Raw genomic sequence first — 18,079 nt, 5'->3', positions numbered from 1 at the left:
TAAAAGCCACAACTGTATGACTCAGCAACCGCTAGAGATAACTCACTAATATGACAATCTTATACTTAAGTCCCACTGAGTTCAATGGGACCTCTTCCCAGGTCTAAAAGCAACACAGAAGGCAAGTATTTCCTAGTAATACTATAACTAACCCAGATTTCATCTTTTTCCCCATTTTTCTATCCATTAATGCATTGCTTTTGATATAGTTTTACCCCTTTTCCCCCGATGGGCACCTGTACAGTTCTCATCTCTTGTAAATGGTATGTGTACAATATATTTGAGCAATATCTTATCTTCTTTATTCCCCTCAGTTCAAAATGTACCACATACCAGAGGCATGTTAGATAGTGCAAGGTGTTTGGGTTCTCTTCTGAGCTTAACAGAAAATGTAGCTTTGAATGCAGGTTCATCAAAGCAAGGGAAGGCCATTCGTGCAGTCGTTGGTTCAAACTGTGTTGATGCAAGCACCCTGCAGTTAAGAGGGAAAATACATGACATTTAAAGTAGCATGCCTAGTAGACTAAAATGCTCACTAATGAAAATTCCACCCAATATGTTAGAATTACATTTATTCATCAGGCAAAAATACTTAAAATGAATAATAAAAATGTAATCCTACAGATGCTTCCTTAGAGATCAGTCCCACTGTTCTTAATGGCAATAACTTGCAGATAAGACTGTACAGCAGGGATCTCAAACATGCGGCCCGGGGGCCATTTGCGGCCTGCCGGATGATAATTTGTGGCCCCCGCCTTGCCTGCCCTCCCTGGGCTCGCCTCGTGAAGTTTGCTCCCCTGTCGTGGTGGGGGTAGCTGCTCCTGCTGAGTGCACCTTTTTTTGAGGAGGGCCCTCAGAGGAAGGTTGCTGGACCTCCATGTGTGGGGGGGCACATGCGCCCGCACGCACCTGTGGGGGCCCTGCCCTGTTCTGTTAAATTTCACAGGTACCAATGGGAGTTTTTCTCCTTTGGCAAGGGGATTCTGTGAGGGTTTTTTTTAAAATTATGTCATGCCCTCCTCCCCCCCTGGCTAGGCAGTCACCAGTGCCCCCTCCCTTCTCCATTTCTCTGTCCTGCTGCTGCTGCTGGTGGTGGTAGTGAAGAAGGAGCCGGAGGGGGTCGTGGCCGGCGACAAGGGCTTGCGCACCCCTCCTCCTCCTCCTTCTTGGAGCCCCAGCCAGGCTAAGGAAACTCCTGGGTGGCTTCCTTAGCCTCTTGCTCCACTTGGCAGAAAATCTGATGCGGCCCAGCCTCACCCAGACTCTGCCTCCAGCAGCCCCCAGGTAAATTGAGTTTGAGACCCCTGCTGTACAGGATAACACCTTTAATTTTACCTGTTGTCACAAGTTTATTTTATTTATTTATTTACCTGAGTTTTATACTACCCATCTGGCTGCCAAGGCCACTCTTTTCTAGAATCTATGGGCTTTAAAAAAGTGCTCCAAGGATACATATTGAACACTTGATTTATTTTTATATTTTTAAGTTTCTGACCCTTTTTTCCCCTCCAGATGCCTCTAAGGGGAGGGAAGGGGCACTTTTTTCCTGTATCAGCGCAAGGCAATTTTACACACACATCAAATAAACTAATCTGGTAAAGAAAATCCGGTAGAAATCCCAATATTTTCACAATCCTCTCTTTAGTTAAACCAAATGAACTGGATTCCAGAGCCTCTCTGTTTGAAATAATCAAAAAAAGACAGACACTTTAGAGTTTTGTTTTTCCTCATTATTTTTAACCTGAAAGTCCCAAGCCAAGTTAATTGTAGTGGTGCCACGCATAGCAACGATAATCCGTTCCAGATATATCGTCGCTATCCGGAGACATCGCTATACAGAAATAGAAACCCCATAGGAACGCATTAAACTCTGTTTAATGCGTTCCTATGGGGACAAACTCACCGCTAAGCAGGAATCCCCCATCCGACCGCCATTTTCGCTGCCTCGGTAAGCAAGGAATCGGCGCGAAAACGCTGTGGGCAGCCATTTTCTTCATCTGGTGGCCATTTTGTAACTGCCGATCAGCTGTGCTGCAAACATCGCAATGCGAAGATCGGTACGCGAAACGCTGACCGATCATTGCAATGTGATGTTTATCCTATTTAAACATCGCAATGCGATCACTTTTGCGATCACAAAAACCGAATCGCTATGCAGATTTGTGGTTACACGGTGCACTCGTTATGTGAGGCACCACTGTATGTGTCCCTAATGCTTGCTCATCTTGGCTTCTTGCAGAGGAAGATGAGTTTGAATAGGTGGGTCCAGAGAGTTACAAATGCTTTCTTAAAAGTCAACATGGTCATACCCATCTTGAAGGAAATATATGTGAGATCACTTAAGAAATCGTCACAAGATTGGAAAAAATTTAACTATTTTTGCTCCATCATTAAAATCTTCTTTTGGCTCAAGGTACAAAATAGGGTGGTGGCAGTACAACTTCAGTTGCTACATAATGGTAGCAATTAGCATTGCTATATTACAAAGATTCAGTTGCGGAAGCAAGAGGACATCATCTATTTTTAGCTTAATGTGCAAAATCTTTCAAAGATTTTGCATATTAAGTCTTTCATGGTCTTTTACAACCAAACAAAAATAATTTAAGAGATTGAAAAACATAGACAGGTAAGAGACTTTGAAAGATATACAAATCTGATTAGGAAAAAAATGTCCAAAAACAATGAAGGAATATTGTGTCCCAATCAGTTAAAAATTAATGTTTAACTGGACTAACTTACCTTACTTCTCCTTCTGGAGTTCTGTATGTGCTTTTATAGAAACCATGATAACTCTCAGATAAATTGGCAGCGTACTCAATTCTAACCACGTAGCTACCAACTTGCAGAGGTTCAGCTGCAAGAAGTGCAATTTGTTCAAACGGTGGATACTCTAAAACCACCACTTTGTCATCAATCCCGGTGCTTTCCATTGCTTTTTGGATCGTAGCTTTGGTAATGTGGAGATACTTGCTGTGCAGGATGATTGAATTAGTTTCTTGGGTTACTGTAATCTCAATTTTCGTCAATCCCGTAAAGGTCAGAGTGGTAAGATTTGGATGGATCAGAAGGTCATAATGAATTGGAAAGACATGCCTGGGGAGCCTCATTTTATTCCATGGAAATGGATTACCACCATTGTCACTGAGTGAATATGCTGTTCCAACATGGTGACTACAGAACAACCCAATAGCAATGCATAACATGAACATTTTTCTCACTGAAATGAAGCCTGATTGTGTCAGGTTGTTACGGTATCCACCGTGGCAAACCTGTTAAAGAAACATTTGACAGTTAAGCCAAGGTAAACAAAATTATTTTTTATAAAAACCATTGTTTCCTATGCTATCATCATCCCTGTAACATCTGGCCAAAATTGTGGGATTCTGCAGTTTGTATCAATTAATGTAGAGGTGCCCATTTGGTGTGGCAGATAGAATGATGGCCTAAAGCTCTGGAGACCAGAGTTCGAATTCCCGCTTGGCCATGAAAACTCACTAGGAGTGCGTGCATAAATGGCAAACTCACTCTTCAAATATCTCACTTACCTGGAAAGCTCTACTAGGGTTGCCACAAGTTGGTTCTGACTTGATGGCACATAACTAATTAGAGTTCTGGAGAACTCAAGACTTTGCACCCTTTTATGAAATGTAAGTAGGTACTGTTAGCTTGTGAATATCAGAGCACAAAGTCTGAACATTTCAGATCTGCCTCAGCGAAATGGTGTTAAGTTATGCCTTCTCTAGTCTATTGCAAAAGTACAACCCAAAGAGCCAAAATTCAAAGAAAAAAACAAAGTAAAACAGGACAAAAACATATGGGCCATGAAAGCTCACATTAAAATAGAATCTTTAAGGTGCCACATGTTTCTGTCTTGTCTTGCTTTTACTTTAGATTTTGCCCCAAATGCTTGCACAGACTAACTACAACCTGATGAATTATTTCCTGCTATATAACTTTTACAAAGAGCTGGCGTTTTTTCAGTGTGCTTTGTCTGCATTTCAAGTTGCATCTTCCCTTGACTCAAGCATGTGAATAATAATCTCTCAACTAAGGAAATATTTCATAATTCTGATGAATTGGGCTGCTGTCTGCCCAAAAAAATGTATGTCAAATAAAACGTTTTTTCTACATGTCACTTAACTCTGCTGGCTTTTCTTCAGAAGACCAACAAGACGATCCCCAAGACGCTTTATTATGCCCTCCCTATTTTTCTCAATTTTATGGGCCACTCCAGTGCCAAACCTATACAAGGGAAGGAAGAAACGATTCCCCACCCGTTTTCTGCACCTTAATACCTAATTCTCTTTCTCTGGACGAAAATGTCCAAGACCCTCCCGTCACCCGAAGTCTCCGGTTCCCCCGGGGTTTCTGGGGCAGAAAGAGCGGGGGGGGCGGCAAAAGGGAAGCAACACCAAGCCCTTCCAAGGCGAAGCGCGAAGGTGCCGGGAAGAAAGCGGGCCCGCTGCGTTCCCACGTGCAACCCGGGGACTCGCGGAGACCCGGCCGGCCCAGGAGCTGCCGGGCCCAACTGCCCATGCGCCGCGGCAAAAGCTCCAGTTCGGGGCCCGCCTGGGATTCCCCGAAACACACTAAGCGCAACGAAAGCGGCGGGAAGGGGGGCGGGGCAAGTAGGCCTCGGCAGCGAAGGTCTGGGCAGTTGCCGTTGCCCTTCGCCGGGGCGTCCCGCTTCTTCCACTTCCCGCCCGCTGGAGGTACACCGACACTCACCCCCCCCGGCCCCCTCCGCTCCCTCACCTCCGCCGTGGCACGGCGTCTGAGGGCGGGCGGCCTTTTTACCTCTTCGGGGTGGCCCGCCAACGTCTGCTTTTCACGTCTCCCTCGCGGCCCTGGGAGTGAAAGCGAAAGCGAGGGGGAGCCCGCGCCCCTCCCCGGACCCGCTCAGCCTCTGGCCCGACTGCGGCAGCCCTTGCTGGGCGCTCCGTGGGCGGCGGGGCGCGCGAGGGCCCCTGCTGGCCCAAGCCTGCTGTATGTGTGTGTGTGGCGGGGGGAGCCGCGCTTGACGCTGTAAGCCCTCTCGTTCCCATTTCTCCGGGACGGTGGCGCCGTCATTCCGAGGTGCAGCCGTCCGTCCTGTCCCCTCCTGGGCAGTTCCCTGCCCTCCGAAGCCTATCTGCTGGTCCGCGTGGCCTGGCCTGGCAGATGGTCAGCTTTCCTGTATCAAGGCTTAACAGCGTGACTAGTGGTTGAGTGTTGACCTCAACGCTGGAAAAGATGGGCCTGGACTCGATGATCCTTAGGGTCCCTTCCAGCTCTGCAGTTCTATGATGATGATAATGATTCAAAAACACCAGGCATAGTCAATCAAAATTATAAAAACATTGATTGGTATTATATAACAGGCACAACTTTTAGCCATCATCGTCATTATTATTAGAAACTTATTCTCAATGCAGATAAGTTTGTGTTTGCCTTCATGCAGCTTTTTCACCGGTTCATAATTGCATTTGTTGATTTTCAAATCTTATTTGCTTGGCTACTTACTGATAATTCCCAGAATACAGTACTCACCCTTTTTTGTCTGTAAGAACTGAAAACAATGAAGAATCCTGTAGCATTTCAAACACTGGCAATAGTTTTCTCTGCTGGAATTTGTCCAGACAACCTTGTCCTGTTTGTTAGTTTTCAGGGTGATGCAGGCTTTTGTTGATTTTATTTTTAATTTATATATATATATTTAGTATTTTTGTTTACATTTAATTATTATTAGCTATTTTTGAAGCCCAGTGTGGTGTTGTGGAGAGTTTTGGACTGGGATTGAGGAGCCTCAGCCATGGGAACTTGCTGGGAATTGCAAGAGGAAACTACTTGAACAGCTCATGTTCCTTGAACCCTTTTGGGGTTGCCATAGGTCAGCAACTTGATGGCACAAAACACATTATGTCTCTTTATTATATTCATATTGCATAAGTGAAGTTATAATGTATACTGTTCTGGGAACATTTAGTTGAAGAATACAATGTGAAAGTATTCTAAAATACAGATTCATATGTCTACAGTGGTGCCTCGCAAAACGATTTTAATTCATTCCATGGAAATCACTGTCTTGAAACCCAATTCCCCATTGGAATGTATTGAAATCTATTTAATACATTCCAGTTGGGGAAAAAAACACAAAAGTTACCCATAGAAGATACCTTGCAAAACACAGTTCCCCATACCATCTTGGGGAAAAGCAATCCCCTCTCCTGCATTGCCTTTGGAAATTCAATGGGTCTCACATGGCCTTCCCTCTTTCTCTCTCCAGCAACAAAGAAAGAGAATAAAAGGAATCAAAGCAGCCCCCTAACTCCTGACAATGGTAACTCCATTTGTCCTGACCCTTTACCACAGGAAAAAAAAATAAAATATAAGACATCATCAAGGCTTGTTGCCTTTAAAATATTTTCTGATGACAAAATAAAAAAAATAGAAAAACCAGTGTTAATCACAAGTGCAGACTCCCACTAACACAAATTATGAGTTGAATTCCCCACATTTGAAGAAATCATAGGAATCAACAGCATATCCAAACTGCAACAGATGAATCTCCCTGGGAAAACTTACCCCATTCTGTCCCCTAATCCCACAAGTCATGGTGACCCCCTGGCTGCACCTCCCTCTCAGTACAGGGCTGCACAATCCCAGTCCTGCCAGAGGCCAAGAGAGCTCCTCAGTGTTTTGGGGTGCCCTGCCGGACCCCCTTCAGGGGCTAGGTGTTCCTCCCACAATCCTCTAGTGCACATGTATTAGCATATGCTAATACCTTATGCTAATACATATGCACTAGAGGATTGTGGGAGGAACTCTTAGCCCCTGATGGGGGTCCCGCAGGGCACCCCAAAACACTGAGGAGCTCTCTTGGCCTCTGGCAGAACTGGGGCTGTGCAGCCCTGTACTGAGAGGGAGGTGCAGCCAGGGGGTCACCATGACTTGTGGGATTAGGGGACAGAATGGGGTAAGAGATGCAAGGGTTATACCATCTCATACTTTCCAATAGAAATACCATGTCATAAAAATGGTTATTTTAGAGAAAGGCTCATGCTTTGTACTCTGGATATACTAATTCCTATTATGTCCCCAAATGTGAGAAAGTCACTATTCTTTGTTATTTAACTTTGTAGGCATATCCCCATTGGCAATGCCTTGCAAGATGTTTTTTCTTCCCAGTTGGAGCAGGCAAATTATATAAGATCTGTTTTTTTTTAATCTGGAAAATGTGGGAGAATGTATATGTTGGTGGTTTTTTCTAGGAGATAAACCCTAGAAGCCAGTAAGTAGTATACTGTACACTTTTGCCCCTACTTTTTTGGGATAAAAAAGCAGGTTTTATGGAATTAATGTGTTCCAACTGGGAGAATTATCTTGTGAAACAGGGTTGGAAAAAAACTGTCTTGCAAGGCAAGGACCTAAACATTGTCCAATGAAAATTGCCCATAGAAATAATTGTTTTGGGAAGCAAACCATTGCTTAAAAAATCACCTTCTAGCAATTTCATAGTTTTGCGAGGGATTGTCTTGCAGCACCACTGTATGTCCAACTTCACCACTGTATATCCAACTTACAATTGACCTGCTGAATTAATGGTATTTATTAAGTCACATATATTCAATGGATCTGCTCTGTGTGGGGTTAACAACTGATTTTAGGTGGAGTACTGAGAATAAATGCATCAGCTGCTTGGGAGGTTTGTATGACTAATTACGTAGATTGTTACAACAGACTAGCATAGCTACCTGCCACATTGGCATTGCTTGAGAACTGACTCTGGTCACCATAAAATACACCATAAAATCACAAAATAAATCTCGTCACCAGGGGGTAATACATGTTGTCTATTCCAGCACAACAATGATTCTTCTGACACCTTGTCATATGTACTTCTAATGTGAAATAAGCATCAATGGACTACAGGCCACTTCATCAGATGCCTAATAAAATGATCTGAACATTGAAATTGAAACGAAAGCCATAGTGGGTTGGTCCTATTTTAACCCCATAGTGAATGCCAGCATTGAAGTCAAGGAGGGAGGAAAAAGAGATCCAGTACAAAAATTGATAATGTATTGTGTTTGTTATATTTTCCCCCCCACTTTTCCTCTACGTGGAGATCAAGGTGGAATATGTGACTGCTTCTCCACATTATCCTCACTACTGTCCTATGAGGAATGTCAAGCGGAGAGAACCTGACTCCATCCAGTGAGCTTCATGGTCAAACAGGGATTTGAACTCAGGCTCCCAGCATCCTAGTTAAATATAATACTGCACCTGCTACACCAAACTAGCACTGACACTAAAAAGGAATGTTCAATACAGTATTTACATATGCAGGCTAATTAATAGGATATGGCTCATCGTTAATAATGGTAAGTGGTTTATTTATTTTCATTCTGCTTTTAAGTAGTTCTAAAATTGTTTATTTCAATGCTTGTTTTTAATTGAAAACTTTTTAAAATATTAGAATATTGTCGTTGAAACTATCTATTTTAATTAATACTGTGAGGTGTTTGGGGTCATACACTGGGAAAAATACTTTATTAAAAAATGGACTAAACATGCAGATGTTTTTCTCTTTTATTTAGGATATCCACACATTTCAGCTTGTTGCCACAAGAGGTTGCTATTTTTCTATTGCTGTTATTTAACAGAGCTAAAGAAAACACAGTGAATTAGAACTATTTAATTTTCTTTCTCATCTTCTGTGCTCAGCTTTAAGTGGAATGGATGGATATATTTTATGTTTTCCTTTTGTGGTTAGTCACTTTACAAAAATCAAACATATTCTGGAAAGCCAGGTGCAAAAATGAAGGTAATAAATTTTTGCAGCTATTTAAAAACAATTTATAATTGTTCTCTCAGGCTATGTGTCTCCAAGATTCTCAAAGAACACATTTTTGGAAATGGAAGTTGTGTTTTGGTAATGACTGATAATCCAGGAAAAAGCAGTAGCAATGCAGCCAAATTGTCTAATTTGTTTTTCTGTGGAGAAAATCAGATCAATTTTCAGCTTGGTTTGATAAAACAAACCTTTTTACCATGCTTGCAATTTCTGCTTTGTTTTGTTTTACATGCAAAGGCTGTTGTATAATTGTGGATCTTAAGTGTACTGTGGGAGATGCACATTTATTCCCTTGTATCTCCAGATAGAATTTGGAATAATGATGATGTTGCATGCTGTGAAATTGATTCTAATCTAATTTGCAACCAACCTTCTGGGTCAAGAGAAGGACATGATAAAGAAAGATAAAGATAAGAGATTTGCCTGTGCTAAGATGTGTCCAGAGGTAAGAAAATTTACTTTCTGAGGACTGAAGTTCCAAGATTACCATCTGAGTATTCTGGCAGCAATGGTCCAAAACATAGCTATTCCTGTATTTGCATATGTTGCCTCCAGTGTTCTCTACTATCAGTAAAACTCACCAATCAACTAAGGGGAATATGTGAGCAACCATGAATCGGCAGCTCCCTTCTGCACATGAGAGTCGAAGCATCATAGCAAACATGTCTTTTGGCAGGATGAAAACATTAAGGCTTCTCTCATATGTCAAGAAATTTCATCTATTTGTGTGCAGAGTACATACCTCTGGGAGGCCAGGATCAGAATTTTTAAAGACATCTAGAAATCCTGCCTTCTACACGTGGCTGTTTTTCATTTAAAATGTGTACAGTGAAATACAGAGATGAAAGCTCCTTTTCCACAAAACTATTTCCTGAAGTGAGGAGGTCAGAACATTTATGAATTTCAAAAGAGATCACTTGAATACTAAGGCATCATTAAACATTATTATTCAGAAATAGTTTTATGCTGTGGTCCTGTCAGTCACCTAACATTAATCTTTTCCAGGGAAAAGAACAAAATCTGTTCAAAGTTCACAAGAACCCTCCATCTGGGAGCTGTCTGTCTGTCTGTCCCTTTGAAAGTAGTTAGGATTGTTTCCAAGAAATGAGTATTAGGGTACAGTACCCTTCACTTAAACAACACAGCCATTTGGATTTCATTGTTGATTTGTATTCTTTCACCTTTGGCTGCCTGGTTACAGGTTACTTGAAAGAACTGAAAAAGGCTTCTGTGCCAGTGAGGCAAAATTCAATAGGAAATCTGGAAAAATATTTAAACTTTATAGCATCATTGTGGTTAAGCACACCATCTTTGCATCCATGATTCTGTTGTAGTTTGGGATACAATCAGGGCAAACATCTCTTCTGGAAAGAGAAAGGTTGGAATAGTGAAATTTGTGCTGTGCTCTAGTGCACACTTCTCCCTTGAATTGTACGGGTCTGAGCAGCACAGTTTTGATTATACACAATTTTTTGCAGTAAATAAATATTTCAATAAATAACTGAATAAAAAGGTAAAGGTTCCCAGAAAGCATGTGAATGCGAGTAGATAAATAGGTACCACCATGGTGGGAAGGCAACGGCATTCCATGTCTAGTCACGCTGGCCACGTGACTACGGAAACTGTCTACGGACAAACGCTGGCTCTACGGCTTGGAGACGGGGATGAGCACCGTGCCCTAGAGTTGGACATGACTGGAGTAAATGTTAAGAGGAACCTTTACCTTTTCCCTTTATGCTGCTATTCATCCCCAGAAGGTGGCCTGAGAGAGGTGGGTGAAGGGACTTACTTAGGCCCCTGTCCTTGGCAGTGCAGCAGTTCCTGGTATGAAGACAATGGCTTGCTGGGCCCCTTTCCTGGCATGGCGGCTCCACATGGCAGCCAGGAGGCTGATGCAGATAAGGGGATGTCTGTATATATGTGTATTAATTAACCATTTATGTTTTGTAGTTATGTTTTGAGATACAAAAGTTATACATGGATTTTTATCTACATGGGGGTCCGGCACCCCTAGCCCCAGCATTGTTGAAAGAAGAAATGCAATTCCTATTCATTTCAAGCAGAGCAATTTGTATGCCTCTCAATGTCTATATATATATTTTAAAGGAGAAGATCTTTGACCATTTTGGACGTTAGTTTTACAAGTTATGCTCCAGTAAGCTGATGAAAAGTGTGCTCTGCCAGGCTGATGGTTCTTCAGTTTTGAGCAGAATCTTTTCATGTGACAGGAGTTTTAACTGCTGGAAAATAAGAGCGGGAGAGTAGTGTATTGTGCTCTACTTCTCTATATGGACTTCCTACATATAGTTCTTGTCCACTATGGAAAAAGAATATTAGACTAAATAGGCCTCTGATCTGATCCAGCACAGTTCAGCAGAGACAGTTTTTCTATTCATAGCCTTTAATTAGTCTCATTCACCTTTAAATTAACAAAGATTGTATTGTGATTATGAGGAGGAGAAAATTTCAGAAATATGACATAGGCATTGGCATAAAGGCCACACCAGACATGTCCTAGAGGATGCTATAGACCAGTGGTGCCAAACATTTTTGAGCTTGCGTGCCCAAACTGGGGGGGGGGGGGGGGAGGCCAGCAGACGGCGTGCCACGGCAGTGGAACCGGAAGTGGCGGCAGCAGAACTGGAAGTGGCAGCAGAAGGGGGAATCCCCACATGGAGGTGCCTCGAGACCCCACTCCGGATCTTCTGCCAGCGCCAGCTACTCCACATCCACCTGCTGAAGCACCAGCACCTTCTCAGGGTTGGCTGTTCTCAGTTTTGGCTGTGTGTGTGTGTGTGTGTGGGGGGAGTAGCAATCCGGTGACATGGCTTGCGTGCTGGGAGAAAAGGCTCCGAGTGCCAGCTGTGGCACGCATGCCATAGGTTTGCTGTTGCTGCTATAGACCTTTGCGCATAACTGCCCCCAAGAAATTAGTTTGACCAAAGAGAATCTTGGATAGGACTGACCAAGGAGAAAAGTGACTTCTCTCCCATTCTACATACTGATCAGGCTAGCAGCTGAACCTGTCCTGAGCAATGGGAAGGCATCCTCTACCACATCTGAGGACAGCAGGGTAACTTAGGAGGTACAGGTTGCAGGTTGGAGACAACACACTGCTCCTCTCAACACTTAGCTGCATCTCCCTACTTTCTAGCATCTGCTCCATCAGATATTTGTTTCACTCTAAACAAAAGGAAGGTTCGTCCTCGTCTCAGAGCTGCATTAGTGTCTTTCCTTTTTTATTTCTAAAAGTACAGTTGGTATCTTCCCTGGGACTTTGAAAAAAAGAGATTCTTTTTGTTCAAGTAACATTCAGTGAAGAATTCACTAATGTAGAGAACATATAGAGAAAATGAGAGGAAAATGTAAAAATGTCAATGCTAGATCAGCCTCGGACCACAAGTTCATCGAATAAATACAGTATCATGTCAATAGCCTGGTCGAGTGGCTCTTACCTGGAGGTATGCCACATTTGAACACTAAAGTCTGATTTAATTTACAGATCTGATAGTTGCTAAGACTAATTTTCTATAAACGTGTGTTTGTGACTGTCTTATCAGTCCTGATAGTGGGATCTTGACTAGAGATGGGGGTATTCATATACAAATACCCCCGCACAGATGGACATAACGAGGGGCCAGCCCCATCAGGCCGGGCGGTCAACTCACTGATCTGTTGTGGGTGCAGGTGCTGTGGAGCCTTCCAGTGGCTCCGGAGATCACCGGCAAGCCACTCTTAGATCTAGCAGAGAGGCTTGTCGTCCATCTCATGCCAGGAGTAGCGAGCTGAACACGATCTCTGGAGCCAATGGAAGGCTTGTGAGACTCCCGGAGCGGATCAGTGAGTGGACGATCCGGCCCCATGGGGCTGGACCCTCGTTATGTCCATCTGTGCGGGGGTATTCGTATATGAATACCCCCATCTCTAATCTTGACCAATGATTCCTTAGGAATTAAACACTTTGGACAGCAGTTTTGCCCTTTTCTCCCCACATCAAAGGAAAGCCTAGTTTTCTCTTTCTCTGTAAGTCAGATCAATCTCAAGTGATATATGTGAATAGTCACCAGAATTTGCAGTGAAAAAAAAACACCTGAAGCAGCCATCAAACTGCAGTGACACCCTGTGGACATTCACATTTGTGTCTCTGAAAGACCAAGGCGAGTTTTCAAATCAAGAATTTTGACATTTAGATTTTTTGAGTACATCTCTTATGATGTCTCACCACTGGCTACACTTCTAGGGACCTCTAAGAGCTGAAGTCTAAAACGTCTGGGTCAAAGTTCCTCCAGTCCTGCTTTAAATTGTGATGCACAATGAACAGTTGTATTAGTGTCTTTTTCTATTATTTTCTGGCCTTAAGATATTAAAGTTTAACAATTTGTGCTTGGTCATAAAGAAGAAGAAAATGTGGACACACAAATATCCATGAGCTGTCTTTTAAAGATCAACCTCCTCAAAACCTGTATTATATCAGGGATATTGTTGGGGAAAATTCATTTTCATCCACTTAATGTGAGAAATGCAGCGAGGTTCGGAGGGAAGCAGGTAATTGGGATGAATGGGAAAGATGATGTCATTGTTCCTGCTAATCAAAAAGACCTGCCTGTTTGACCTTATGAGCCCTAACTCCAATGGATATGCATGAGATTGCTCAGTAAACCAACTGCAAAGAGCTTACTTTGAAGGGGGAAACAGTATTGTTCAGATCCAAAGATTCCTGGCTGCAGCAGCACACTGTGCATCAAGAGCAACACATGCACAGCAGATGGCACGTGTTGCTAGCTCTAACCATACCACTTATTTATTATGAACTGGAAGGAAAAAAGTGGAGCCTGCTCTCAGTCCCCCTTACACTTGGGGACATATGGTCAGTGCTGCCAAAGCCGCCGGCACCAAGTCCCCTTTCAGGTCCGCAAGTGTGAGCCTAATTCTTGACCAAGCATTGCATGTATTAGGCAGTGAATTGTGGTAAATTCTGCCCAGGGCAACATAGAAATAAAGAGAATGTTAAAAATAACCTTTTAAAAATGTCCTTAAAAACCAGATGTTAAGTATATAAATGAAGGTAACATATCAACCATAAACTTTAGGGACTACAAAAAAATAATAATTATCAGATAAACAGAGCCATGGGGATGAAAGGATGAGGCATGCAAGTCATAGATTTCATTTTTTAAAAAAAATAAAAGTAAACTACAATTCCGACCACTGCACAAGATGGAAACATGGCAGTAAATAACTGAAAAACAACCTGCATCCTCTTTTTATGGGCATTGTGCAATGTTTCCATTTACAGTGGTGGAATTGAACTAGCTAAAGTCTCAGGAAATTGCTAGCCACTCTGGATCTCGAATATTCTAAATGGAATGATGGGTTGAAGGGGATGCACTGGCTGCCCTCCTGGGTTTTAAATGCTCCAGTTTTGAATCCATCATGTTATTTGCAGCAAAGCAGTGAACACACCAATCTCTCCGTCACCCATTCATAAACCTTATTATAGCACAAATCCTGGAAGCAGAGATACTAAACCTGCTCAAATTTTCCTCCTCCCAATCCTTGCATACCCAGCCTCTGTGATAGGAAAAAAGCCCACTCTCTGCTCACTAAGTTTTGAGCCTGAAATCCTAAGGCGTGGCATGCTGATGACCTGACATTTTTACACAGTGGAGGTATTCTTCCTTGCCCATAAGAAAAAACTTACAAGCTTTTCTTTTCCTTCGTTCGTTCGTTTAGTCGTTTAGTCGTGTCCGACTCTTCGTGACCCCGTGGACCAGAGCACGCCAGGCCCTCCCATCTTCCACTGCCTCCCGGAGTTGTGTCAAATTCATGTTGGTTACTTCGCAGACACTGTCCAGCCATCTCATCCTCGGTCGTCCCCTTCTCCTCTTGCCGTCACACTTTCCTAACATCAAGGTTTTTTCGAAGGAGTCTTTTCTTCTCATGAGATGGCCAAAGTACTGGAGCCTCAGCTTCAGGATCTGTCCTTCCAGTGAGCACTCAGGGTTGATTTCCTTTAGAACTGATAGGTTTGTTCTCCTTGCAGTCCAGGGGATTCTCAAGAGCCTCCTCCAGCACCACAATTCAAAGGCATCAATTCTTCGGCGGTCTGCTTTCTTTTCCTTACCAACATGCAACATGGACCAGTATCTTCTTGAGAAGTTCCATACATTTAAAGGCAGATGTGCAAGTGGTTTGGCCCAAATGTGCTGTGCAATGGACTGGCTGCAGGTCCATTTTGCATGCAAATTATAGCTTTTTGAGAAACAACTTGTATGACTGCCTTTCCACTCTGCATTTTCTGAAAAGGATTCTGGCCACAGCTGAAATAACCATATACAAAAATCCTTTGTAGTAGAAGCAGAATTTTTATTTCTTATCTTGACTCCAAATCCAGTCTGATCTGTAGATGAAGGTGTTGCGGAGTTTTGAATTTCTGGTAAAATTCTTGTTTCACTATACTGTACAGTATGAGTATAGAGATCCACAGAGGAGAATTGTTCTCCAGAGTGCAGCCCTTTTGTATTACCTGGCACTTAAAGTTTATCAATAATTCACTCTGAGTCATTAGTAGGACAAAGAATGAAAAACATTTGTTTACTTACAGTTGCTTGAAAGACTAAACTTGTGTATGCTTTATTTATTCCACACATACTTAACAACACATAGTAAACTAACAGCTGTTTCCAACTGACTAATGAGAGGGAATGAGCACTCAGCAGAGAAGCTGGGCTCTCTTTGAATTCAAACACTGGAATGAATGACTAGTTATTGCTGGATAGATATATGATCAGCCCTAAAAATGTATCCCATTTACACAAGTGGGAAGCATGTGAGGTTGCAAACAATACTTGAACAGAAGGAACTTAAGAAATCCAGCCTTTAAAAATTAAAAATCTCATTAGGAACTATTTTGTCTGGCATCAAAGAGCTTGAGCAAGGATTTTATCACTGGTTCTTTGCTGTTCATTGGTGTAGCCACAGTTCTTTAGAAGTGGGAATTGGAATAATTTTCATGACAGTTGGTGGAAACCTCATGGCAAAATCTTCTGGAACATTGAAATTAGTTGAGTGCAGTGACTCACTCTTTTTAGTCCTATGACACTGCTCTTCAGTATCTGCAGTAATAATGCAGCCTGGAAAATGAAGTATTGGGACAATTCCCTGGATTACACTTGAATTTGTATAATTGTAGAGCCATTCCTTCCTTTTTCTGCTTGTTTTCACTTATTATACCTCACCTTCCACACCCAAACCTCATGGAATAGTTCCTTGATTCTTACTCCCTCTTTCTTTCCAGACATGTTACCTTTCTTTTCATAGGCTTACAAGCGCCATCTTGTTATTGTTTATAAACCTCTTTTACCTTTGAAATACAGTACTTATGGCTCCATTCCCATTTTATAATGCAGGGAGAACTAAAGTAGAGCTGTCAGAAAATTGTGGGACTGCAATTCCTTTCAGCCTTAACAGGGATAATCAATGATGAGGTATTTTTTTGTTGTTTGTTCAGTCATTTAGTCGTGTCTGACTCTTCGTGACCCCATGGACCAGAGCACGCCAGGCCCTCCTATCTTCCACCGCCTCCCGGAGTTGTGTCAAATTCATGTTGGTTGCTTCGATGACACTGTCCAACCATCTCATCCTCAGTCGTCCCCTTCTCCTCTTGCCTTCACACTTTCCCAACATCAAAGTCTTTTCCAAGGAGTCTTCTCTTCTCATGAGATGGCCAAAGTACTGGAGCCTCAGCTTCAGGATCTGTCCTTCCAATGAGCACTCAGGGTTGATTTCCTTTAGAATTGATAGGTTTGTTCTCTTTGCAGTCCAGGGAACTCTCAAGAGTCTCCTCCAGCACCACAATTCAAAGGCATCAATTCTTCGGCGGTCAGCTTTCTTTATGGTCCAGCTCTCACTTCCATACAACACTACAGGAAAAACCATAGCTTTGACTATTTGGACTTTTGTTGGCAAGGTGATGTCTCTGTTTTTTAAGATGCTGTCAAGGTTTGTCATTGCTTTCCTCCCAAGAAGCAGGCGTCTTTTAATTTCGGGGCTGCTGTCTCCATCTGCAGTGATCATGGAGCCCAGGAAAGTAAAATCTGTCACTGCCTCCATATCTTTCCCTTCTATTTCCCAGGAGGTGATGGGACCAGTGGCCATGATCTTAGTTTTTTTGATGTTGAGTTTCAGACCGTTTTTTGCACTCTCCTCTTTCACCCTCATTACAAGGTTCTTTAGTTCCTCCTCACTTTCCGCCATCAGAGTGGTATCATCTGCATATCGGAGGTTGTTGATATTTCTTCCTGCAATCTTAATTCCAGCTTGGGATTCCTCCAGTCCAGCCCTCCGCATGATGTATTCTGCATATAAGTTAAATAAGCAGGGTGACAATATACAGCCTTGTCATACTCCTTTTCCAATTTTGAACCAATCCGTTGTTCCATATCCAGTTCTAACTGTTGCTTCCTGTCCCACATATAGGTTTCTCAGGAGATGGATAAGGTGGTCAGGCACGCCCATTTCTTTTAGGACTTGGCATAGTTTGCTGTGGTCCACACAGTCAAAGGGTTTTGCATAGTCAATGAAGCAGAAGTAGATGTTTTTCTGGAACTCTCTGGCTTTCTCCATAATCCAGCGCATGTTGGCAATTTGGTCTCAAGTTCCTCTGCCCCTTCGGAATCCCGCTTGTACTTCTGGGAGTTCTCGGTCCACATACTGCTGAAGCCTACCTTGTATGATTTTGAGCATAACCTTGCTGGCGTGTGAGATGAGTGCAATTGTCCGGTAGTTGGAGCATTCTTTGGCACTGCCCTTCTTTGGTACTGGGATGTAGACTGATCTTTTCCAGTCCTCTGGCCACTGTTGAGTTTTCCAAACTTGTTGGCATATTGAATGTAGCACCTTAACAGCATCATCCTTTAAGATTTTAAATAGTGGTATAGTGGGTACAAAACACAACAACATCTGAAGAGCCACAAGTTGCTCTCCTCTAGTGTAATCAGAACCCCATCTCTCAGTTAAATAATAGTGAAATCTGTATGATCAAGAGATCTTGATCATGTTGTAAGGGCTATATCAAATTATTAATACCAGCTGGTGTAGATCCACTTAATGAATTAGACTTGTTCAGTCAACATTTATGTAAGTGCTGTTGATTCAACTGATATACTTCAGTGAAGTGTTCCAACTGGAATTAGTACAAAGTGTCTGAGGTAATTTTTGAATCCTACTGAATGAAATCATCAT

General features: G+C 42.5%; 1 protein-coding gene and 1 long non-coding RNA gene across 4 annotated transcripts in view; one reads left to right on the top strand and one right to left on the bottom strand.

Moving 5' to 3' along the window:
- Nucleotides 1-4,935, bottom strand: part of ERAP1 (endoplasmic reticulum aminopeptidase 1) — a 39,776-nt gene extending 34,841 nt beyond the window's left edge. The window contains exons 1-3 of one of the 3 annotated variants that reach the window (XM_072992506.2): nt 4,798-4,935; nt 2,740-3,269; nt 334-472 (exon numbers count right to left, since the gene is read on the bottom strand). In XM_072992506.2, coding sequence (XP_072848607.2) covers nt 334-472; nt 2,740-3,209 — 609 coding nt within the window. In that variant the 5' untranslated portion in view covers nt 3,210-3,269; nt 4,798-4,935. Of the gene's footprint in view, nt 1-333; nt 473-2,739; nt 3,270-4,295; nt 4,407-4,755 lie in introns of those variants that run through there. The other 2 variants (XM_072992505.2, XM_078386288.1) reach the window with 2 other exon arrangements.
- LOC140704925 (uncharacterized) lies at nt 4,628-9,395 on the top strand. The gene is made up of 3 exons (XR_012084418.2): nt 4,628-4,712; nt 8,108-8,363; nt 8,580-9,395. It is a non-coding gene; the product is annotated as an uncharacterized LOC140704925 (long non-coding RNA).
- Nucleotides 9,396-18,079: the final 8,684 nt, after the last annotated feature.

Source organism: Pogona vitticeps, chromosome 2 (assembly GCF_051106095.1).
Source record: "Pogona vitticeps strain Pit_001003342236 chromosome 2, PviZW2.1, whole genome shotgun sequence".
In the NCBI taxonomy this organism is placed as follows: Eukaryota; Metazoa; Chordata; class Lepidosauria; order Squamata; family Agamidae; genus Pogona; species Pogona vitticeps.
This window is presented reverse-complemented; position numbering and strand designations above follow the sequence as displayed.